Here is a 19507-nt window from a genome sequence, read left to right as displayed (position 1 = left end):
GCGGCTACTGGTAACCGTCAATGCTATTCATAAACAAAACAGTTTTCACAGTGTGTGTCATGACGTGCATGTAATAAACGCTTCTGTGAATCGCGACGTGATCGACTCTGAGCTGCTAATGGAAACTTCCAAACAAAAAGCGGGGCATTTGTGTTTGCTCTGGAAAATCCGGGTCACAGTCCGTTCGCGAACCGATCAGATTTTTATTCATATTTCCACCTCTTAAATAGCACTTAGAAAGGCATGTTTGAGATTAAAATAAAATTTTGATTGGATTGGAGAATGGAGTTTTAAGAACTATGATTTATAAAATTCGTTACCTGTTTATATAATGGATTATGCTATACCAAAGGTTTTCGGTGTTGAAGCCATCGTGCCTCGCCCACTATTGTGTTCCTTACCCAGTTAGTCATGCAAAAGTTTGTAGATTTGAAGACAGGAGGTACTGTGACAGTTAGAAGACTACAATAAAACAAGCATGAGACAAAGTACAGTCTTGGAGAAATAGATATTAAATTCTGAGACAATACGGTGGAACTTTCCCTCTAATCTTGAAATAAGTATCACGATCATGCAAAATTTTTATCAACGGTTCAAAAAGTTTGAACGGCTCGACAATCGATGAGGGCATAACACTTAACTTACAGTAAGCTAAAATTACGTCAAAACTTACACAGCATCTGTTTTCTTTCTTAGAGGTTTGCTGCAATTAATTTGTTTTAATTTAACCCGTTCACCCTTTTTTCAAGTTGTTTCAAAGGGTATTTTACTGCCTTTTTGGTTTTCATGCTACTGTAACTTGCATATTCATCAGCAAAACTAAGACGTCATCCCAGGAAGAAAGCCTTAGCTGTTTTGTTTATTTTTATGTGCATAGCAAAACGTGAGCATCAATACATTTCTTTAAAACGTTTTCAGTCAGTAAATTCTGGGTTCAAAATGTTTGCAGAAAAACCTATGCCATTGCATGTCTTCCGTGGATGGCACAGCAACAGCGCCCTCACGTATGTTCTGGAAAGCATGGGTAATAAATTGTTTAAAAGGTGTTTGTGCATTTAACCAAATAGGAGTAGAACACAGTTTTCATTCATTGAAAAAGATTACAAAGTTGCAGAAAAATTCACTCCGGCTACATCAAGTTTTTAAGGAGTCGAAACCGCTACACGTACTTTGAAGGGGACGAAGGCCCGATTCTTAAATGGATGAAATAAAAACGTGACAGTCGTTTAGGAGAAAATCCCAGTTTTGGACATCGGCTTAGAAATGGATATACATGTACAATGTATTCTATTTTGACGTGACAGTGCAGGAGTAGAGCAACCATTGCTTCCACAGCGAAATATTATTACGTATTCAAAATGCATATCATAGCCTGGCTTTTCCTACGACAATTTTTTGCACGGCCTCATCGTCCAAGGGTGCGTAAGTCTTTTTCTCCTCATCCATGAAAAAGAGAGGGTCTGATATCACATTGGGGTCAAATCCCTCTCGGGCGAGGTCTGTCTTCTTCTGCTTGAATGTATCCGTGATGTTCATCTCTTCCATAATTCGCAGAAACTTTGGACATGCGTAGAGCGGCAGTGACCTGACCACATGGTCGTAGAGGGCCTTGGGGTCAAGGTGACGTGTCTTTCTGAAAACGATCGCGGCCATTCCTGCTCTGCCGTCGTGACCTTCATTTCCAGTGACAGAGTAACAAAATAGGAAGATTAGCAATCACTTCAGACTAGATTAAAATGGCCCAAAAACACTTCAAATGATCTTTAAACAAGAGTTTAAGTACACAATAAACTCATTATAGTGTTTAAAAACACTGCAAACTTCGTACCAGCTTGATTTGCCCTGAAAATACCAAATACAAATATAAATAAACTTACTGCTCTACTGAAGCAAAACGTCATATTCAATCTTATTTATTGCCGCTAAATACATAAATGCACCAGTGAACATCTTGAAAACAATGTTACATCATGTCGATCATACCTGGGACCCGTACGCCATACACGTTAGCCTCTTGTACACCTGAGTACTGGTTTAGCATATGAGCTACTTCTGTCGTTGCAACATTCTCGCCTTTCCATCTAATTAGAAATAAGGAAAATGTATCAGTTCGTCAATTCACACTTAAATGTGTATACGAAAAGTTGATCACGTGTCATCGAATTATTCGCCCCAACACACAACACGGCTGCACTGCAAAATTAGAAGTTCTATTCCATGGTAAGTGGAACTTATTCATTCAAGTGCAAACTCGAAGGGTATTACATATAATTGTATCGAACCGCCGAACTTACAATTAGTATTCAAAATTACCTTAACGTGTCTCCAAGTCGATCTTTAAAATACAGGTAACCATCCTTGTCGTGTACCATCAGATCGCCAGTGTTGATGAACGAGTCGCCATCTTTCGTCACATTTCGAACCAGTTTCTTTTCGGTTAATGACCTGTCACCAAGGTATCCGTCGAAGCGCATTGTACTATTATCCAGACGAACAAGCATAAGACCAGTTTCCCCTGGCAAAACGATGGTAACAAAAATATCATAGCTCTGTGTTAAAAACAAACACTCTCAGATCCAAGAAATAGAGCAAAGTAGAAACAATAACGCATTAACTGTCCACCCATCTATCAGCAACATTCAGACATAAAAAATATCTGACAAGGGGCTTGACCCCTCCCGTAAAACTGGATCTGCCCCTGGTACACTGTAGGGGATATGGAGTCAAGTGTTTTTCACAAAAAAATCCATAGGACTATCGGTCTGTGATATAACACAATTGAGAGGTTTTTTTCCGGAGGAGGAAGAGTATAGGTTAATTATCTCGTGAAATGAAATTTTCTGCTGCAGAGCAAGTATATCCAAAGTGTTACAACTGAGTTCGGATGGCCCATATTCGAGACAATGGTGTTCAGTCATGCATGACAGGAGGGATACCATCAAGGTTTCATTAGAAAGAATACTGCTTCTTCTTTTCGGAGATCCTTATACATTATAATCATATCTCATGGTTTGGGCATATTAACCCCTGTCCTCATCTGTTTTTTTCTGGGAGACCCAGTTTATTACACTGTTTGTTGCCATGGATCGACCAACTTTGAGAATTCAACTTTCCCAAATAAATGCAGATATCTAGACAGTAACCGAATCAAGAAGTGAAGGGGCAGCTTAATACCTGGAGGCATGAGAATGCATTTGCCATCTGGACCACGAAGTGGTTGAGCTGTCTCTATGTCACACTCTACGATAACGAAGGAGTCGGTCAGCGCCTGAAGAGAGAGGTACGTTTCTAGTTAATGCACATGGAAATGGGCGCTCTAACAAAATGTTATTCAGTATACCATTAAGGAGGACGAAAAGTGGCCATCTGCTTTTCTGATATCAGAATAGTAGAAAAGCAGATGTTACGTCTTGTAACATGCAATTTTTGATTTTTCTACTTTTTGTGGTACCTCAAAAGCAGAATGACCATTTTATTGAAATGCATTTTTCCACTTTTCTGCTTTTCTGTTTGTTACTACAAAAGTAGTTTTATGGCGGCCGAAAAGTGGTCAGCTGCTTTTTACCTGTCAAACAAGCAGGAAAGTGGATTGAACGTTTTGACGACAACCGTGAATTCAACTTCAATTGTCCTCAATGGGCCGTGGATGGGTCATGAACCTCTGGGATACGACCATTTCCGTTCTGGGGAGTGAAGACGTATAGAAACCAATTAAAGCATGCGTTCTGCGGACCTATGAGGCAGAGAAAATAGCATCTCAGAGGAAATACAGTTTTATAGCTGTCATACAATAGACACAACAAGCTTGCTTGGGCCAAGGAAACATGAATCTTTCATTATAAAAGATAAGATGGAGTGTAATTATTGGTTTATACGTCTTCAATCCCCAAGAAAGGATATGGTCATAACCTGAGGTTCACAACCCCCTTTACGGCCCTTGGCAGGCAAAAAAGCAGATGGCCACTTCTCGGCCATACATAAAAAAAGCAAAAAAGGAGAGTTAACGGTTATTGTCAAAACGTTCGATCCTCATTTCTGCCTGTTCGAAAGGAGAAAAGCAGAGGTGCCCCTATGCCAATATAACTTGCAGCCCCAACCTCCATGGGCTGCGTGTGCCTTCCATCCTTAATTTTAATATCGCGGAAGACAAGGTGGGAACCAACATGGCGCAGCAAGATCGTACCCATGGAAACAAGGTTGCCTGTACCCTATACTCAGAGGACCGCTGTATTGGACCTTGATCCCCAAATCCACTTTATATTTCGAATACTTTAAAATCGGATCTAACCTGAATATTTTGCTTTAATTAGAGGTATAGCCTCACTTCGAAAAATATTATGTATTTGAACAATAATAGTGACATAACTTCTTTTTCGGGGGCACAACTGTAATCTCAAATTCTCGAAAAGTTTAAAGGGGTCGGCTCTCTTTCGAACAATGAGTCACCCACACCACGAACTGACACTGACCCCCAAGTGGTTGTTACACAGTTCATGAAAACTGCGTTATTAACATCTGGTAATGCATGCTTACATCATGTACTACAATGTGAAATAGACTGATATTTGGTTTTCAAGAACTGACACCAAAACTAGCTGCAAAATGCTTTGAAAGAATTTGCGTGAATTTGATTCAAATGTACGGAAGCATATCACTACCGACGCCAAAAAATTAAACGAGATGATAAATATTTTATCGCATTGGCAGCAATACACTGCCGTACCGTACCAGGTGCCAGTTAGCAAAAACGATAAATTGGTTATCTAAAATGCACGCAAATGAGCGTACTCATTCGTGCTGTAGGTGACGAATTACTGTGGTGAAACACGAGGAACAACCGTTATGAAATGAAGACAAAAAAAACCCACCCTGAGAATACCATGGTATCTCCCAGCGCTTCCCACTTTGCCGTCCATGTTGACGATGATAAATGGCAATTCGGTGGCACCGTACAATTCAGCAATGTGGCCGATGTTGAATCGCTTTTGAAATGCTACCCATACATCGGGCCTCATACCATTGCCGATAGCGTAGCGTATTTTGTGAGTGTACTTGCCATCATTGGGGCACTATTCATATAAAAAAGGGCAAAAAGTCTTATATTAGAAAGTCTTTTTTTCTGGGAATGGCAGAAACTGTCAGTGCGTCGACGTCACATGGCAAAATAAATTCTGATGCAAGTGGTTTTAACTATGGAACTTTATCATAATACCGCCAGTTTTGTCTTGCCCCCGTGTAACAAATTATAAAAGTAATACAACTGTACGCATTGATAAAAGGATACAAACTTTTTTCTCTATCAGTCTGAGTTTGGTTACATCATTTTCATTTTTAGAAAATTAAGATGGCTGCCCCATGTTAAATGTCTATGGACTGGATTTATAGCAATGACAGGTCCCAGTTTCACTGTTTCGGGCTTATGACTGCATAGTAGAGTCAAAAAGAGATACAATGAGGCAACGAATGGATTTCAATTATTAATTTGGCTTTGTGCCATTTAAAAAAAGTATTCTCAGCGAGGTCCAAGAGATGAAAAACCGCAAGCTCTGGAGAGATGCTTTGAAAGCTGTAGAGTTGTAAAGTAGTGGGAGATAGTAATGAAATCCAGCTTAAATTAAAGCAAAATTTCAAACTTTGTATGGTGGAGGATTAGACCAAGATAAAAAGTTTTTGGGTGCACCGAGTGAAATCAGTTTCTTATAGAATGGTGGTTCTGAGAAGAACCAGTAATTGTATACTTGACATTTCGACCAGGATGCTGTTGTCGCCCTCAGGAGATATGCCAGAGAGGAGTGAGTCCTGCCTTATGGTGTGGAATTGGTGATGCATATGTGAGAGAGCGTGCTAATGCAGGTTCGGCCTGTGGTTACTGGCTCGCGGAGTGGTGGATACTGAATCCATCGCTGGTTACTGGAGCGATGACGGGGTGGATGCTGGATGCTGTTCGGGGGGGGGGGGTGGCGTCAAGCGTTGTGTGGACTTCTTGTGTAGAGGAACCCAACGTCCGACTCGGATACAACTCATTTGCTGAGCGTAGAATACGTTGGATGTGGTAAAAGTCTGGGTCTAAGTAAAGAAGATACACCGTGGCACCGGGAACTTGGCTTCGGGTATAGGTGACCCTAAAGCCGGGGGGGTGGTGGGGGCATAGAACCCCTAACTGCGAGGGGACGGGTAGGACTTTGAGCATAGGAATCACTAACATCCTGGGATTGAGGGCGCTTGGAGAAGTTGATCTGGCTAAGGTAGTATCAGTTTTGATGAAAAACAATCTTGATGTGCCAGAGTTTTTGTTAGAGGGACTCCTTGTCACAGATCTCGCAGACTTGTTAGACATTGGTGCAATTGACTGATAGACTTAATAGCGGGGTGATGGAAGGATCTGTGGTGGAGGTCTCGGGTATGCGATGGATGCGGATGACATCGAGGACAGACAGCTGGTTCTTGTTCTCATTCCATGGTGAACATTATTGAGGGGTGTTGCTAGTTGAGGCAGTCCAGCAACCCTTGAAAAGTATCTTGACCACGAGGCCAGAGGATGAATGTGTCATCCACGTGTCGCAACCAGAGGCTGGTTCTGAAGTCGGCAGTGAGAAGGGAATTATGATACTCTTCAATGGAGATGTCGGCTAGGACTTGGGATGTACATATAGGTGACTCCATGGAGGTCACTGCCGTTTGCCCAAGGAACTTGCCTTGGAACTTGAAATAGCCGGATGAGAGGGGCATATCTCCTGAGGACGGCCAGAGCATCTTCATCGAAACGTCGAGTTCATACTCACAGACTATAACCACGGCTCTTACAGAAGAGACATGGTTTCTGCGGTTTTTTTTAATTAAAACAACTGAGCCATGCTACAGTTCCTGTAACCAGATCAAATTGAAAGTAATTAGTAATATTTAAATTCGGGAGACCAGAGGAATGACAAGCATATAACATCCAACTTTCCGCTGATGGTGTTACACTGAGGGCATTTTTACCGGTGGCTGTGCGAGGAGGTAACGGCAAGTCTCCCCGATGTACTGGATCACCGTGGCGCGGTATCTGCGGACCTCATCCCAAAATTTCCGAACTGAGAAGCTAGTCAGAGCTACGGTGCCCCCTGAAAGACAAAGATTGAAATACTTGGAAAAGGGATCCAACAAGGAAGGGAAACCCTCGATACGAAATGAATCATGTAACTTAGAAATCTACATGACATTATGTATTAGCCTATAGCTCTACATCACTGTCTTGGAAAGACTGGAGAATGCATTAAAACCCTCATAAAACAGCGGTGTATCTGGGTCTAAGGTGTTGGTGGGATAAAATGGGAATTCGTGTTGAACTGACTGTCTAAATGTTTTGTCATCTGTAAAGGAATCTCCCAGAAAATGGTATCTTGTTACCAAAATACAGGCTCTTCCAATGCCTCCAAGGTACATTTCCAAAGCAACTTCAAGTCATAGACTGATTAATCCGTGGTTTGGGTTGACGGATACAAGTAAACGATGTCATGGGAATTTCACCTTTCCCAAACAGAGGAAGTTGTTAGTGGCCACTGCAGTTATATATGATAACTGGCGAGCTGGGACAACTAGGAGCTATAATTTGTTGGCAGTGATTATAAGGAAGGAAAACATAATAACAACCGCTCCAGAGGTAAACAGAGAACATCATGGACGGACAACATGAATGGACAGTGCCAACGCTACATTGGCTACAGCAGACCAATCAGAATTGAGGAGAGTGGTCGCCAAGACTTTGGTAGAATATGGCACGTGATAATGAGGATGATGGTGGTGGTGATGAAATGCTTATTGAGTTGTGACTGTGGGCCGTAGAATTATGACAACGGCAATGCTGACACAAATACCGGCACTGTGTTGGTACTGATTTTTATCACGACGCTTACCAACTCGTATGAGATTAGGGAGTCCCACTAATAAGGCTGCGCTGTGGTAGAGAGGCAGAGGAGTGTACATGACGTCATTCTTAGTCAGTCCAAGCGAATGGTGTATGAAGGAACTCCGGACTTGGCGATAATGAGGTATCTTCGCTGGTTTAGGAAGACCTACAAGAGCAATGTAGTATGAGACTTCAACACAATAACGGCTTCAATTGGGGTCATTGGGGTCATATGTAAAATTAAACATGTTCTCCCTTTTCCAGTCTTATTATCTTTATATAATACTTTCATTTTATCATACCTGAATTATAGTACACCAAGTCTTATCTTGGGACAATGCTCATCAAATAGTCTTAACAGACTATTACTTCTACAGAAAAGGGCTCTTCGCATAATTTGCTCTGCTGATTATCGTGCTCATGCAGACCTTCTATTTGCTCAGATGAGGACTCTTAAAATTAAGGATATATATTACCACCAACTTGGGTCTCTCATGTGCCAGTTTACTACAAATACCTTACCTTCTTTTGTTCAGGCAATATTCATTCGTAATCTTAACCTACATACTTATTTCACTCGTCAAGCCTCTCACTTTCACCTCCAACGTAAACCCGTACTCTCCTTACCCCAAGAACTGTTAAATATGAGGGACCCAAGTTGTGGAATTCATTATCAGGTTCACCTAAAAATTTAAATACTCTGTCAGCTTTTAAAAAGAAATAAAAGATCTCTTTGTTAAATACATATTCTTAATTCCATTCATTCGTACACGTATTTCTGTGTTTTGGGCAATTAACACTTATATTTTAATTTAACATACCATGCTGGTTTCAGGCTACACAAACTTGTAACTACAAGCTTACCTGTTTTGTCTGTGTGTGTGTGTTTGTAATTTAATAAGTAATGTTACAAACGGGGCCCAAATCTATAAGCAATCGCTAAGACCACTGAATTTCCTACAAACCTAGCAAAGATGTAAGATTGAGGGCAGCGTATACATGTAGTATCTGGTTTGAAGCAAATCGAAAATGGAAGATGAACAATCTCGCTCAGTTTGTCAGAAATGTCTGAAATATTACTGTGGAATATGATACTGGCATTTCCCCTTTCGTGGACACTGTTGGCCTGTAGCCAAGGCGCTCGTGGGTTCAGTGAATTAATTTTTGCCCCATTGAAAACAGTACAAACTCAACAAAGTTCAGGGCTCAGTAACATATAAGCCGACAGTACTGAAGAGCTTCTTAAATTTGTTGTCTTCGCCCTCATCTTTCCATTTCTTTTCACTCTGTGGTGGGCAGGGCTAGCCAATTACTTTTATTCAGGCAAAACAACCATATTCCTCAAAAAGTGATAGTTCCCAAGATAATACTTTCACGGGCACTGAGGACCGTTTTCCATCTGTAATTTTATTACTTCTGCCCTCGGATGGAAGCCCCTAAACCTAGGGAGTTGATCCTGGACCACATTTCCGCAATCTCCCTATTCTTTCGGTCAAACAATCTCCTTTTTGAAATGAAACTGAGGGGGCACTTTTTATACTAATGAGCGTATATTGCCGTGCATTTAAGGACACTCAATATAACTACATCTGTGAAGTTTGGATTTAAGCACTTCAATGGGAAATCTTGGCGTAAACCCGAATTTCACAAACTAGTGTCACTGTGGGAAAAGCTCCCCGAGGTTTAGCAAGAGAAAACGATAGCATATCGGCACCAACGATATTGGGGAAATTGTTACAGTAAACCTACCCGTCGTTCCTGAAGTGAAGATGTACTGCGCGTCGTCAAAGTAAGACATGCCCTCGCGTTCACTCAGCGGTATGGGATCGCTGCGCTCGTTCCACGTCTGAACACGGACCATCCCCTCAGGAATGTTCCGTTTCTCCCGGTTTCCAATGATCCATACTCGGACGCCAAGCATCTGCAGTTCCTGCAGGATAGTCTCTATGGAGTCCATCAAACCTTGATCTTTATCAGATAAGAAGATGAGAAATAGAACGTGAGCTCCTAGTTACCTGTCTATTTACAGATAGGATCTTGGAGATAGAAGAGGAAAGACGAATCTTTTATTTCGAAACTAGAGTGTCACCCCGTTGTGATGTGCACATGCATATTTTTCTTTTTCCAATTTACTTGTTATAATATTATAAATTTGAAAATATTGGAATATTGGAAAAAGACTTTCGCAGCCGAAAGGCTGAAGCAGTCAATTTTGAAATATAAAAATAATGATAACATGAATTGAATTACATCCTAAACGAAATAAAATAAACATCATTTAGCCCTAAAAGAGCTGGGGACGGCATCGGCCTTTTCGACTTTTTTTTTTCTAATATCGCCACATTGTATTATTTCAGGAGTTGGGCCTTTAGAAATTTTTAGAGTGCAAGTCTTTGTGGTCATTTGAACACCAATTCTGTGAAACTTTGATCGAACATACCGTTCCTGCCCAGCGCGCATGTTTTCCAGGACAGGTCAGCCAATAGATGTATACTTTCCCCTGCGGTGCTCAATGCACGCAGGCTCGTGCGCATGTAACCTTGAAGTCAAATGACTGTAACAACAAAACCATAAAGCTGACGGAGCTCAAACTTATTTATTAATGATATGGAGTATTTCTACGTGCATGCTGAGTTTCATAAACATCGAGCATGGGACAGCCGAGTTCTCAGGGGGAGCGGAATCCGCCCCCAGCTGGCCTGGGAGATAGGCCAAAATAACCCGGCTCTCTTAGGGTTAAAGACAACCAACTCCACAAGGACAGGTTAATAATCTATTACAAGGTAAAAAGACAGGAAGTAAAAAGAAAAACAAACACAGATAAAATGTATCTTTGTTTAATTTAAATGCAAGAGTTGATATAACAGGGCCAAGCACAGGCCAGGCAAAGGTCAAAAGGGGCACAGACGCGTCAGTCTATCACGATCTTGTCTGCACAACACTGAATTTTTAAAAAGGGCTGTCTTGAGAAACCTTGATAACATTTTGGCAGGTGTAAGGTATAAACCCTCCTGTTTTGAAACAAGACAGAAAAGCATCTTGAGAATGACTGCTTCCGGGGTGTCAACTCATTTAAAACAAAATCAACCAAAAAATCTGATTAGTTAATTCTAGTGGTCTCAGTTGGTAGCAATATGGCGGATCTGCCATATTGCTGGAATGGCTTGGTTACACCAAACACAACTCAAACTGTCGATGCTTTGCAAGAACCTTGAGAAACGCTTTAAATCGTGTCCTAAATATTCCCCCAAATGTCAATACTTCCACTAAGTTCCTTTGAATGAGTAAAGCAAAACCTTTTCCGTACTAATGACCCCCTTTCCCGATAAAGTTGGTCAAGATCCGGGACTGTGCGGTTAGGGGAAGGGAGCGTTAAACACGATCTTTCTTTGATCATATAGCCACGAATAAAATGAGAAGGCCCCCTACCCAATCAGAAAACCTGAACCCAAGTTTCCCCGCAAATGAGACCATACGTTTATGCAATTGTTGGTAATAATTATAGCAAACTGGTCCTAACATTTCCCACCAATAACTGGGGCTATATCCTGGTTCTTGACAGGATATTCACATACCTTCACCACAGGCAATCGCTTTCACATTACAAGCTTTGATACAATGGAGGAGTGCATCACCTCTCAGGTGATAGTTCAGAAGAGCAATCCGCAGGCCGAGCTTGTTGAAGGCCAACCAGGAGATAATGAAACTGGGCTCGTTCATTATGAATATCCCTACAGTGTCCAAGCACATCACGGCCTTAGTTCCCTTCACAAATCGAGCCAGTTTGTTGGCCTCTTTGTCCACTTCTCCGTAAGTGTGCAGCTCGTCTTGGTACAAGATGAACACCTTCTCTGGTGTCTGCTTGGCGTGTTCCTCGAAGAAATCGACGAGTTTGGTGTTCTTCTGTTGTAGCGTGGACAGTAATTTCTGGACACGCCATCTTTGCCGAACAGCAGCAAGGTCCTCGAAAACGGTAGGACCGTACTTGAGGCGAAGGAAAGCCACAGTTGCCAGCGGCAGCCCTGTGAGGGTTGCCACTGCCGTCACCCCAGCCACTTTACTGCCAACGGGGAGAGGCATTCTGTTTTAGCACTCAAAACCCAGGCACTCAAAGCAAATGAGAAAAAAGGATCCTGCGCTGCAATATTTATCGCACCTTTAGGGTTGTTATTGGGTCAACAACACGGGACCCATGTGGTGAGATATATTTATCTGTGTACTATGATCTCACTGCTGTTTTGAGGACATAGGTAAATCAAGCCATGGTGAGGGCAAGGTTAAATCCAGCCAAGGTCACATTTGTGTAACCGAGGAAAATGGTAGGACGGTTACAAAATACTGTTGCGCACCCGCAAATCGTGGAATTCCAGCGACCCCTAGTTTTACTCGTTCTCGGTCCTTGCATTTCTCATGGTCTCTTATTTAGCTCAGCTATGCGTTATGGACATGTAGAAGAGACGCTAATTTTGTATTAAGTTATTCATGCTGTACTGGCGTGATGGCGTGATCCTTCACTCCTTTATCCTTGTGTTTTCTCTGCTCGGTTTTAGCATGTCGAAATTCCCCTCATGTGGCTGCGTGGTGGGGCGTGGTAAGGTTCCCTGAAATGCTAATGTTCAGAAACCTCAGACTTTATAACTGTCAATCATTCGCCACAGATGACCGGGTAAGCACTTTCATGCACCCGGCTCTACACTTTATTCACGTGACTTCTTATTCTGTATTTTACCTTTTTACACACGGCACATAGATTCTTGCGCACGACTCTAGCAGGAAGTCATGTGACCCTTTGAGATGGAAGATTTTCATTGGTTGAGCTGTTCAGCGACGCTCATATTTTATTAATTCCTAAGCCTCTAAAATCCTATAAATAGTTCAGATTTTCCTTAGCTCGTCGGTCAGGTGCGGCGGACCAAACCCTTATTGCGAGAGCGGAACCTAACGTAGTGCGGCGGTTGGACCCTTACCGAGAGAAGTGCGATAGTAACCATTCTTATGACAAAGAAATGTAACCATATGAATGGCCAGCTAGCTTAGCTTGGACCGATGCGAGAGCGGTACGAATTAGCCCAGGGTGTTAGTGAGAGTCGTAGCGGCCCGTCACCGCTATGTCCGAACCGATTGGCGGGAGAGACACCCCCGTGTCCCTCGTCACCCTTGTCTTGCTGACTAGCCCCCGCCCTCCCTGTCTCTACGCTGAGCCAATGGTACACAGTGCGGCGATCTTATCATTGCGCTCAACACATTGCGGTCTGAGCGGCAGTGCGGTCGGTACATACCGGCGCTGGCCCCGTCCAGCCCATGCTAGTCACCGTGGTGGTCCGGGACAGCTCCCACCACGGCCCGGCCCGATGAGTGTAGCCTAGCTGTGTGATGCTACACACACGTACCGTACCCACTCCGTCTAACTTGCATTTCCAATGGTCCTGCCAAACCGTAGTTTAGTTACACTCGTATACAACTTCGCCTCTCTATAACTTTGCCTTTTGTGTGTCGTATTATGTTAAGCTACACCTTCTTCAAACCCACATTGAACTTTGATGAAGAGAAGTGAGAGCAATAAACCAACCATACAGTTTGACTGTCACCCAAACCCCTTTGTTTCACGTCCACCCTTTAATAAATTGTTGACCCCAAATATCACATCCTGTAGACACTAATGAAGTCCATGCTACCATCGACTTGATATTTAGGGAACGCAACACTGGCGGCAGCGGTGGGATATAAACTTAGTACGTCAGTATACTGTAGCACATGTAATACTACTCGACCACACTTACTGCTCGAATTTAGCTTTGTTCAAGGAAGATACGACACCAAGTAGCTTGAACGCGAGTCATATGCATGTGTACATGTACCAGTACACGAAACTGTGCGACTGCGGTTACTCTTATGCCCGAGTTACTATAGCAACCACTCCTTCGTGAACTCTCTGAACTACCACAGAACTCAGTGTACGTGCAGCCTGCATGTACAGTAAAGTGACCATGCCGAAGAAATACAGAAAATCGCGGCGGTTGAAAGCTTCGGCTGCGGAAGATGACCTTGACCTATCCCTCGAGCCAGTCACCCTGGCCGACCACACGGACCAGCTGGAAACTCTCAGGCAGCGACTTGACCAGGCAGAGAAGCGGGCTGCGGAAGCAGAGCAACGGGTCACCGCACTGACGCAGTCGAGTGCGCCCTCTACACCCCAGTCCCAGCCGGAGAAGTCACCGAATCTGCTGAGCGACTCCCCAGCGCAACCCAGTCTCACATCCACCGCCACACTTTCCCCTGTGAAAGACTCTGAGCCCCTTGAATCCTCAGTACCGGTTAATAAAATGGACAAATCCAGTAAAAACTTTGAAGTCCCTTTACCCAGGCAGGGTGAATTTAATGGAACTGGGGCATGGGAAGGTTTCATTCGACCTTTCATGGCCCTCGCAAAGGCCTGTGAATGGTCAATGGAGGAGAAGAAATTTCGTCTCATGAGCAGCCTCAAAGGCAAGGCTGCCGAGTTCATTTTTTTACAATTCGACTCCTCCATTGTCAATGACTTTGATAAACTCATTTCAGCGTTGGAAAGCCGATTCGCAGAAAGGAGAACCCAGAACGCATGGCTCACTCTACTTGAAGCCAAGAAACTGTCCCTAAAAGACAGTCTGACTGAATATGTGGCGGACATCCGCCGCCTTGTCATGCGAGGATACCCTACAGCCGATGCTGACACGAGAGAGAGTATTGCCCTACGACATTTCTTGAAGGGGCTCCCCGATCAACAAACCACCGTAGCGATCGGCATGACAAACCCCCAAACACGGGAGGAGGCCAGAACAGCCGTTGAAAACTACACCAGTCTGCGTGAAAATCTCTCCACCGGGAAAACTTCCCTTCGCGCTCACGCTGTTCAACCTGCCGAAAAGCACGAAGGAGCGGCTTCAGCCACTGAGGCGACGGCAAAACAGGAGTTCGTCTCGTAGAAGCAGATGAAGCAGTTTTCTGACAACCTTGATCGCCGATTAAATGGCATAGTCAAGTTGATCCAAGGAAATGGGTCTGGCCAAAAGCCAAAAGCTGGATCCAAACCTACTGACAGAAACGATGCTAAAAGCAAATCTGACTCCACTTGCTTCAAGTGTGGTGAACCGGGCCACTTCGCTAACATGTGCCCTGAGCTGGCAGCCAAGGAGGCTGTCGCCATTCAGCCTGAGTCGGAAAACTAACTGGGACCGTGCCGTCCGGCCTGGTAACGGTCCCACCCTCTGAACATATAATCAGAATGGCCCGACAGCCATTCCGTGGCATATCTGCATTTTTGCAGGTGCGAATCAACGGTGCAGAGACCGAACTCTTAGTCGACACAGGCGCAGCAGTGACCGTAGTTTCGTCAGAACTTTTCAACAGAATTCCTGACGAAAGCGACCTGATCTTCAGCCCCCTCGCGAGCCCTTGAAACTACAGACTCCGAACAATGAACATATTGCCATCCAAGGCGTGGCCACAATCGACTTGGCCATTGGACAGCAATGTTTCCAGTGGGACGCTTATGTTGCTCCCATTGGAGACGAAGGAATTCTCGGCTATGATTTCCTTTAATTTCTATGACTGCGTGTTAGAAGCACGAGGCGGCATACGAATTGCCGGTAACTGGTTCAAGTGGTCGATCAAAGGCACTCCTCCATGTGCCGTGAAGATCGCACTGAAAGAGACCACCGTCATTCCCGCATGCAGTGAGTGGATAGCGGAAGGTGTCGCCGACGATCAAAAACTTGGCACAAACTTTGCAGTTGTAGAACCGGCACCAAGCGAAAGTCGAACGCAATGTCTCGTGGTCGGCAGTTCCCTGTTGACCCCAGCCGCAAAGATATCGGCATACCTGTCAGACTCATGCACACGTCACCCGAGGACGTTGAGCTCCAAGCGGGTACGGCGCTTGGATACCTGCATGAGATTGATAAGATAGAACTCATAGCCGAGCATGAGAACAACGAGGAGGATTACGCTTTCCGCGTGATACGTGCGTGTAGAGTCCGTGCACACCAGCCTACACTTGCAGTCCACTTACACGTCCCTGTCGCTCCTGACTCTCCTGCATCTTCTAGTCAAGGGTCGGGAGATCTTAATTCTCTGTATGACCGGAGCTGCGAGAATTTGCCCCCTCAGCAGCAGAAGACATTGCGCGAACTGTTATCCAAACACGAGAACAGCTTTGCCAAGTCCCCGGAGGACTCGGGCAGAACATCAGTAGTGCAACACGCTATTGACACCGGCGATGCTCGCCCCATACGCCAGCCTCCCCGCCGTCCTCCCAAGGCATTTCAGGGTGAGGAGGAGAAAGTTCTCGAGAGTCAGCTCAAGGCAGGTGTCATCAGAGAGTCGACATCCCCTTGGGCATCGCCAATGGTCTTCGTGCGGAAAAATTGAGGACGGTACAACCCGCCTGTGTGTCGACTATCGCAAATTGAACAATGTGACGAGTCGTGATGCGTACCCCTTACCCCGTGTTGATGACTGTCTAGATTGCCTCAGCGGGGCTAAAATCTTCAGCACGCTCGATTTGCAGTCTGGATACTGACAAATTGAGGTGAAAGAGGCAGATCTTCCGAAAACAGCGTTTGTGACCCAGACTGGCCTGTATGAATACGTAACAATGCCATTCGGACTTTGTAACGCGCCCAGCACATTTGAGCACTGCATGGAGCTTGTGCTGAAAGGCCTGCAGTGGAAAACGCTTCTGATATATCTGGACGACATCATCATTCTATCCTCCACATTCCAAGAACACATAGAATGACTTGATGAAGTTTTGTTGCGACTCGGCAGGGCTGGACTCAAACTCAAGCCAAGTAAGTGTGAGCTATTCCTTGAGGAAGTTCTCTTTCTTAGCCACATCATCACCCAAGATGGTGTGAAGCCGGACTCCAGCAAGGTTTCTGCGGTCCAGAACTGGCCACTACCGAAAACATCACGGACGTCCGCTCTTTTCTTAGACTGTGCTCATACTATCGTCGGTTTATCGCCAAGTTTGCCACGATAGCAAGCCCCTTAAACCGTCTGTTAGAGGCCGGACAGACGTTTAAAAGGACCCCTGACTGTCAGACGGCTTTTGACTCTTTAAAGGCCGCATTGACCTGTGATGAAATAATGTCTTATCCCAACAACGATGGACTTTTCATCATCGACACCGATGCCTCTGATACCGGCATCGGGGCAACCCTGTCACAACTTCAGTGGTGTGACCAGACGCAACGAGAAGAAGAAAGACCGATAGCATACGTTAGCCGATACCTGACGAAAACACAACGGCGATACTGTACTACCAGAAGAGAACTACTCGCCATTATGACTTTTGTTCAGTACTTCAGGCACTATTTGCTTGGAAGACAGTTCCTGATCCGGACTGATCACAGTGCTCTGAGGTGGATAATGTCCTTCAGGGACCCAGTGGACCAAATGGCGCGATGGCTGGAGATCCTGGCCCAGTTTGACTTTAAGATCGAACATCGTGCGGGGAAGAAGCATGGCAACGCAGATGCCCTCTTTAGGGTGCCGTGCGACCCCGACGATTGCCCGTGCTATGACGGGACATCCATCCTCGCTGATCTGCCGTGTGGTGGTTGCGACAAGTGTGTCGCAAAAAGTGAGTTGTGGTCCGATTTTCATAAAGTCGACGACGTGATCCCCCTATCAACCAGAAAAGTGTACACTACTTCTGCTGAGGTTCCACCTCCTCTGAGTACCCTTACTCTAACTCACACGAGTCACCATCGAATGACGTAACCCCCAAAACAGCTACACCCGTGTCCCTTGTGACAGTCCTCGTGCTGATGGCAACAGTGGTAACACTCCTACTCGGCCGTGTTCGCAACCTAGGTGAAAGTATTTGACGCTCGTGCAATATGTTCACCGGCGACTGCAAGGAAAGAGTTCTTGACAGCCGTTTTGTAAACACAGCCTCAACTGGAGAAACTCCCGGGCAAGCCAATATGCCCACCGCCATTCGGGTTGTACGGCCCTCGAACCGAACTAAACCTGCTACTGAATCCTCTAATCCACATGGCAAAGAGTTGAACTGTAACGTGCCCTGCATCCCCAACACGGATGCCAATGCCGGTTTAAGTGCCGGGCAGCAACTTACAGAACAGTTAAATCCAACTGGACAGCAAGACGACAAAGATGACGAGGTCACGAGCGCTCATGCCCCTTTGAGCTCCCCTGTCGGTCCCCGCGCCGGAAGGGCTACATCTTGGGTCTGCGGCTACACCACAGAGGAAATTGCTGCATTTGAAAGAGCAGATCCTGACCTCAGTTTCCTCCCAAAGGCCGAGCAAAGACAGAATTGCACGCAAGAGTCCAGCCACTAGAAACCTCTGGTTGTTATGGCAACAACTTGTGCTCAAAGACGGCGTCCTGTGCAAACGATGGGTGACATCTGATAAAACCCAGTCGTATCTACAACTGGTTGTTCCACAGGAACTGCAGAATGCTGTTCTCAAAGCAACACACAATGCCGTCACATCTGCTCATCTTGGAATCAAGAAGACTGTAGCTAAGACAAAACGCCAGTTTTACTGGTATAAGTTGAAGGAGTCAGTGCGCGAGTGGATCCGAAAATGTGCTACATGTGGCGCTCGCAAGCGGTCACACCTCACCCCGCGAGCTCCCCTTGAAGACTACCGAGTAGGTGCGCCAATGGACAGACTTGTCACCGATATCTTGGGCCCTCTCCCTGAAACCGTCAGAGGGAACAAGTATATTCTCCTTGTCGGTCACCAGTTCACTAAATGGATGGAGGCATACCCCACACCAGATCAAACAGCAGAGACAGCTGCTCATCCTTTGGTCTACGATTTCATCTCCAGATTTGGTGCCCCACTCGATATCCATTCTGATCAAGGGCGAACTTATGAATCCAAATTGTTTCAGCAAGTCTGCAAACTTCTCGAGATCCACAAAACGAGAACTTCCCCCTATCATCCCTCATCAAATGGCCAAGCTGAACGTTTTAATCAAGTGCTACTTGACATGATTTCAGCCTACGTTGACGATGACCAACGCAATTGGGATGTTCACCTCCCTCTCCTGACTTCAGCTTACTGAGGCAAACAGCATGAAACGACCGGATACACCCCAAACATGCTCGTGTTCGGTCGAGAAACCCATACTGCAATCAACTTGGTGCTCGGTGGGCCAACCAACAATGAAGCACCACGAGACCAATGCGACTATGTCATCTCATTGAAACATCGAATGGAGAAAATTCATCGCCTAGTTCGTGAACATTTGGACAAGTCAGCAAGCGCCAGAAAAAGGACCATGATCCGCGTGTTGCCCAACAAAACTACCGAGTTGGTGATTTTGTGTACATGCGCGACAGTACAAAAACCCCGGGATTGTCGCCAAAACTCAAACACGCAAAGTGGAAAGGACCTTGCATTGTTCTACGAACACTTAGTGATCTCCTTTTTGAGATCAGACTTAAGCAACGCGGAAAAGCCAAAGTCATTCACCATGATCGGCTGAAGCGGTATTACAGCGATGATGACATCCCCAAATGGATGAGAGACCTGCAAAAGACTTTGCTCAAAAACTGTGACCTGTGCAAGCAACCCGACAGTCTCTCACCCAACCCCCCAG

At 45.0% G+C, this 19507-nt stretch overlaps 1 protein-coding gene across 1 annotated transcript; it reads right to left on the bottom strand.

Moving 5' to 3' along the window:
* Nucleotides 1-167: 167 nt before the first annotated feature.
* Nucleotides 168-12540, bottom strand: LOC147798996 (long-chain fatty acid transport protein 6-like). Its single transcript, XM_087136725.1, has 9 exons — nt 11464-12540; nt 9638-9856; nt 7896-8054; nt 6982-7103; nt 4869-5069; nt 3175-3268; nt 2314-2515; nt 1984-2081; nt 168-1673 (listed from the first exon to the last, which is right to left on the bottom strand). The coding sequence occupies exons 1-9, from the start codon at nt 11966-11968 to the stop codon at nt 1366-1368; spliced, it is 1908 nt and encodes a 635-aa protein (XP_086992851.1). The 5' UTR covers nt 11969-12540; the 3' UTR covers nt 168-1365.
* Nucleotides 12541-19507: the final 6967 nt, after the last annotated feature.

This window comes from Acanthaster planci, linkage group LG05, assembly GCF_054643075.1.
Source record: "Acanthaster planci isolate LZ-2023a linkage group LG05, COTS_SCS, whole genome shotgun sequence".
NCBI classification, from domain to species: domain Eukaryota; kingdom Metazoa; phylum Echinodermata; class Asteroidea; order Valvatida; family Acanthasteridae; genus Acanthaster; species Acanthaster planci.
This window is presented reverse-complemented; position numbering and strand designations above follow the sequence as displayed.

Bases quoted from the DNA above. Each gene is read 5' to 3' on its own strand.
- LOC147798996 (XM_087136725.1), bottom strand. From the start codon at position 11,968: ATGCCTCTCCCCGTTGGCAGTAAAGTGGCTGGGGTGACGGCAGTGGCA. The intron at 5,070-6,981 runs GTAAAAATGCCC...TTATATGAATAG, and splicing joins ACCTCCTCGCACAGCCACCG to TGCCCCAATGATGGCAAGTA. The intron at 2,082-2,313 runs GTAATTTTGAAT...ATTTCTAATTAG, and splicing joins CGACTTGGAGACACGTTAAG to ATGGAAAGGCGAGAATGTTG.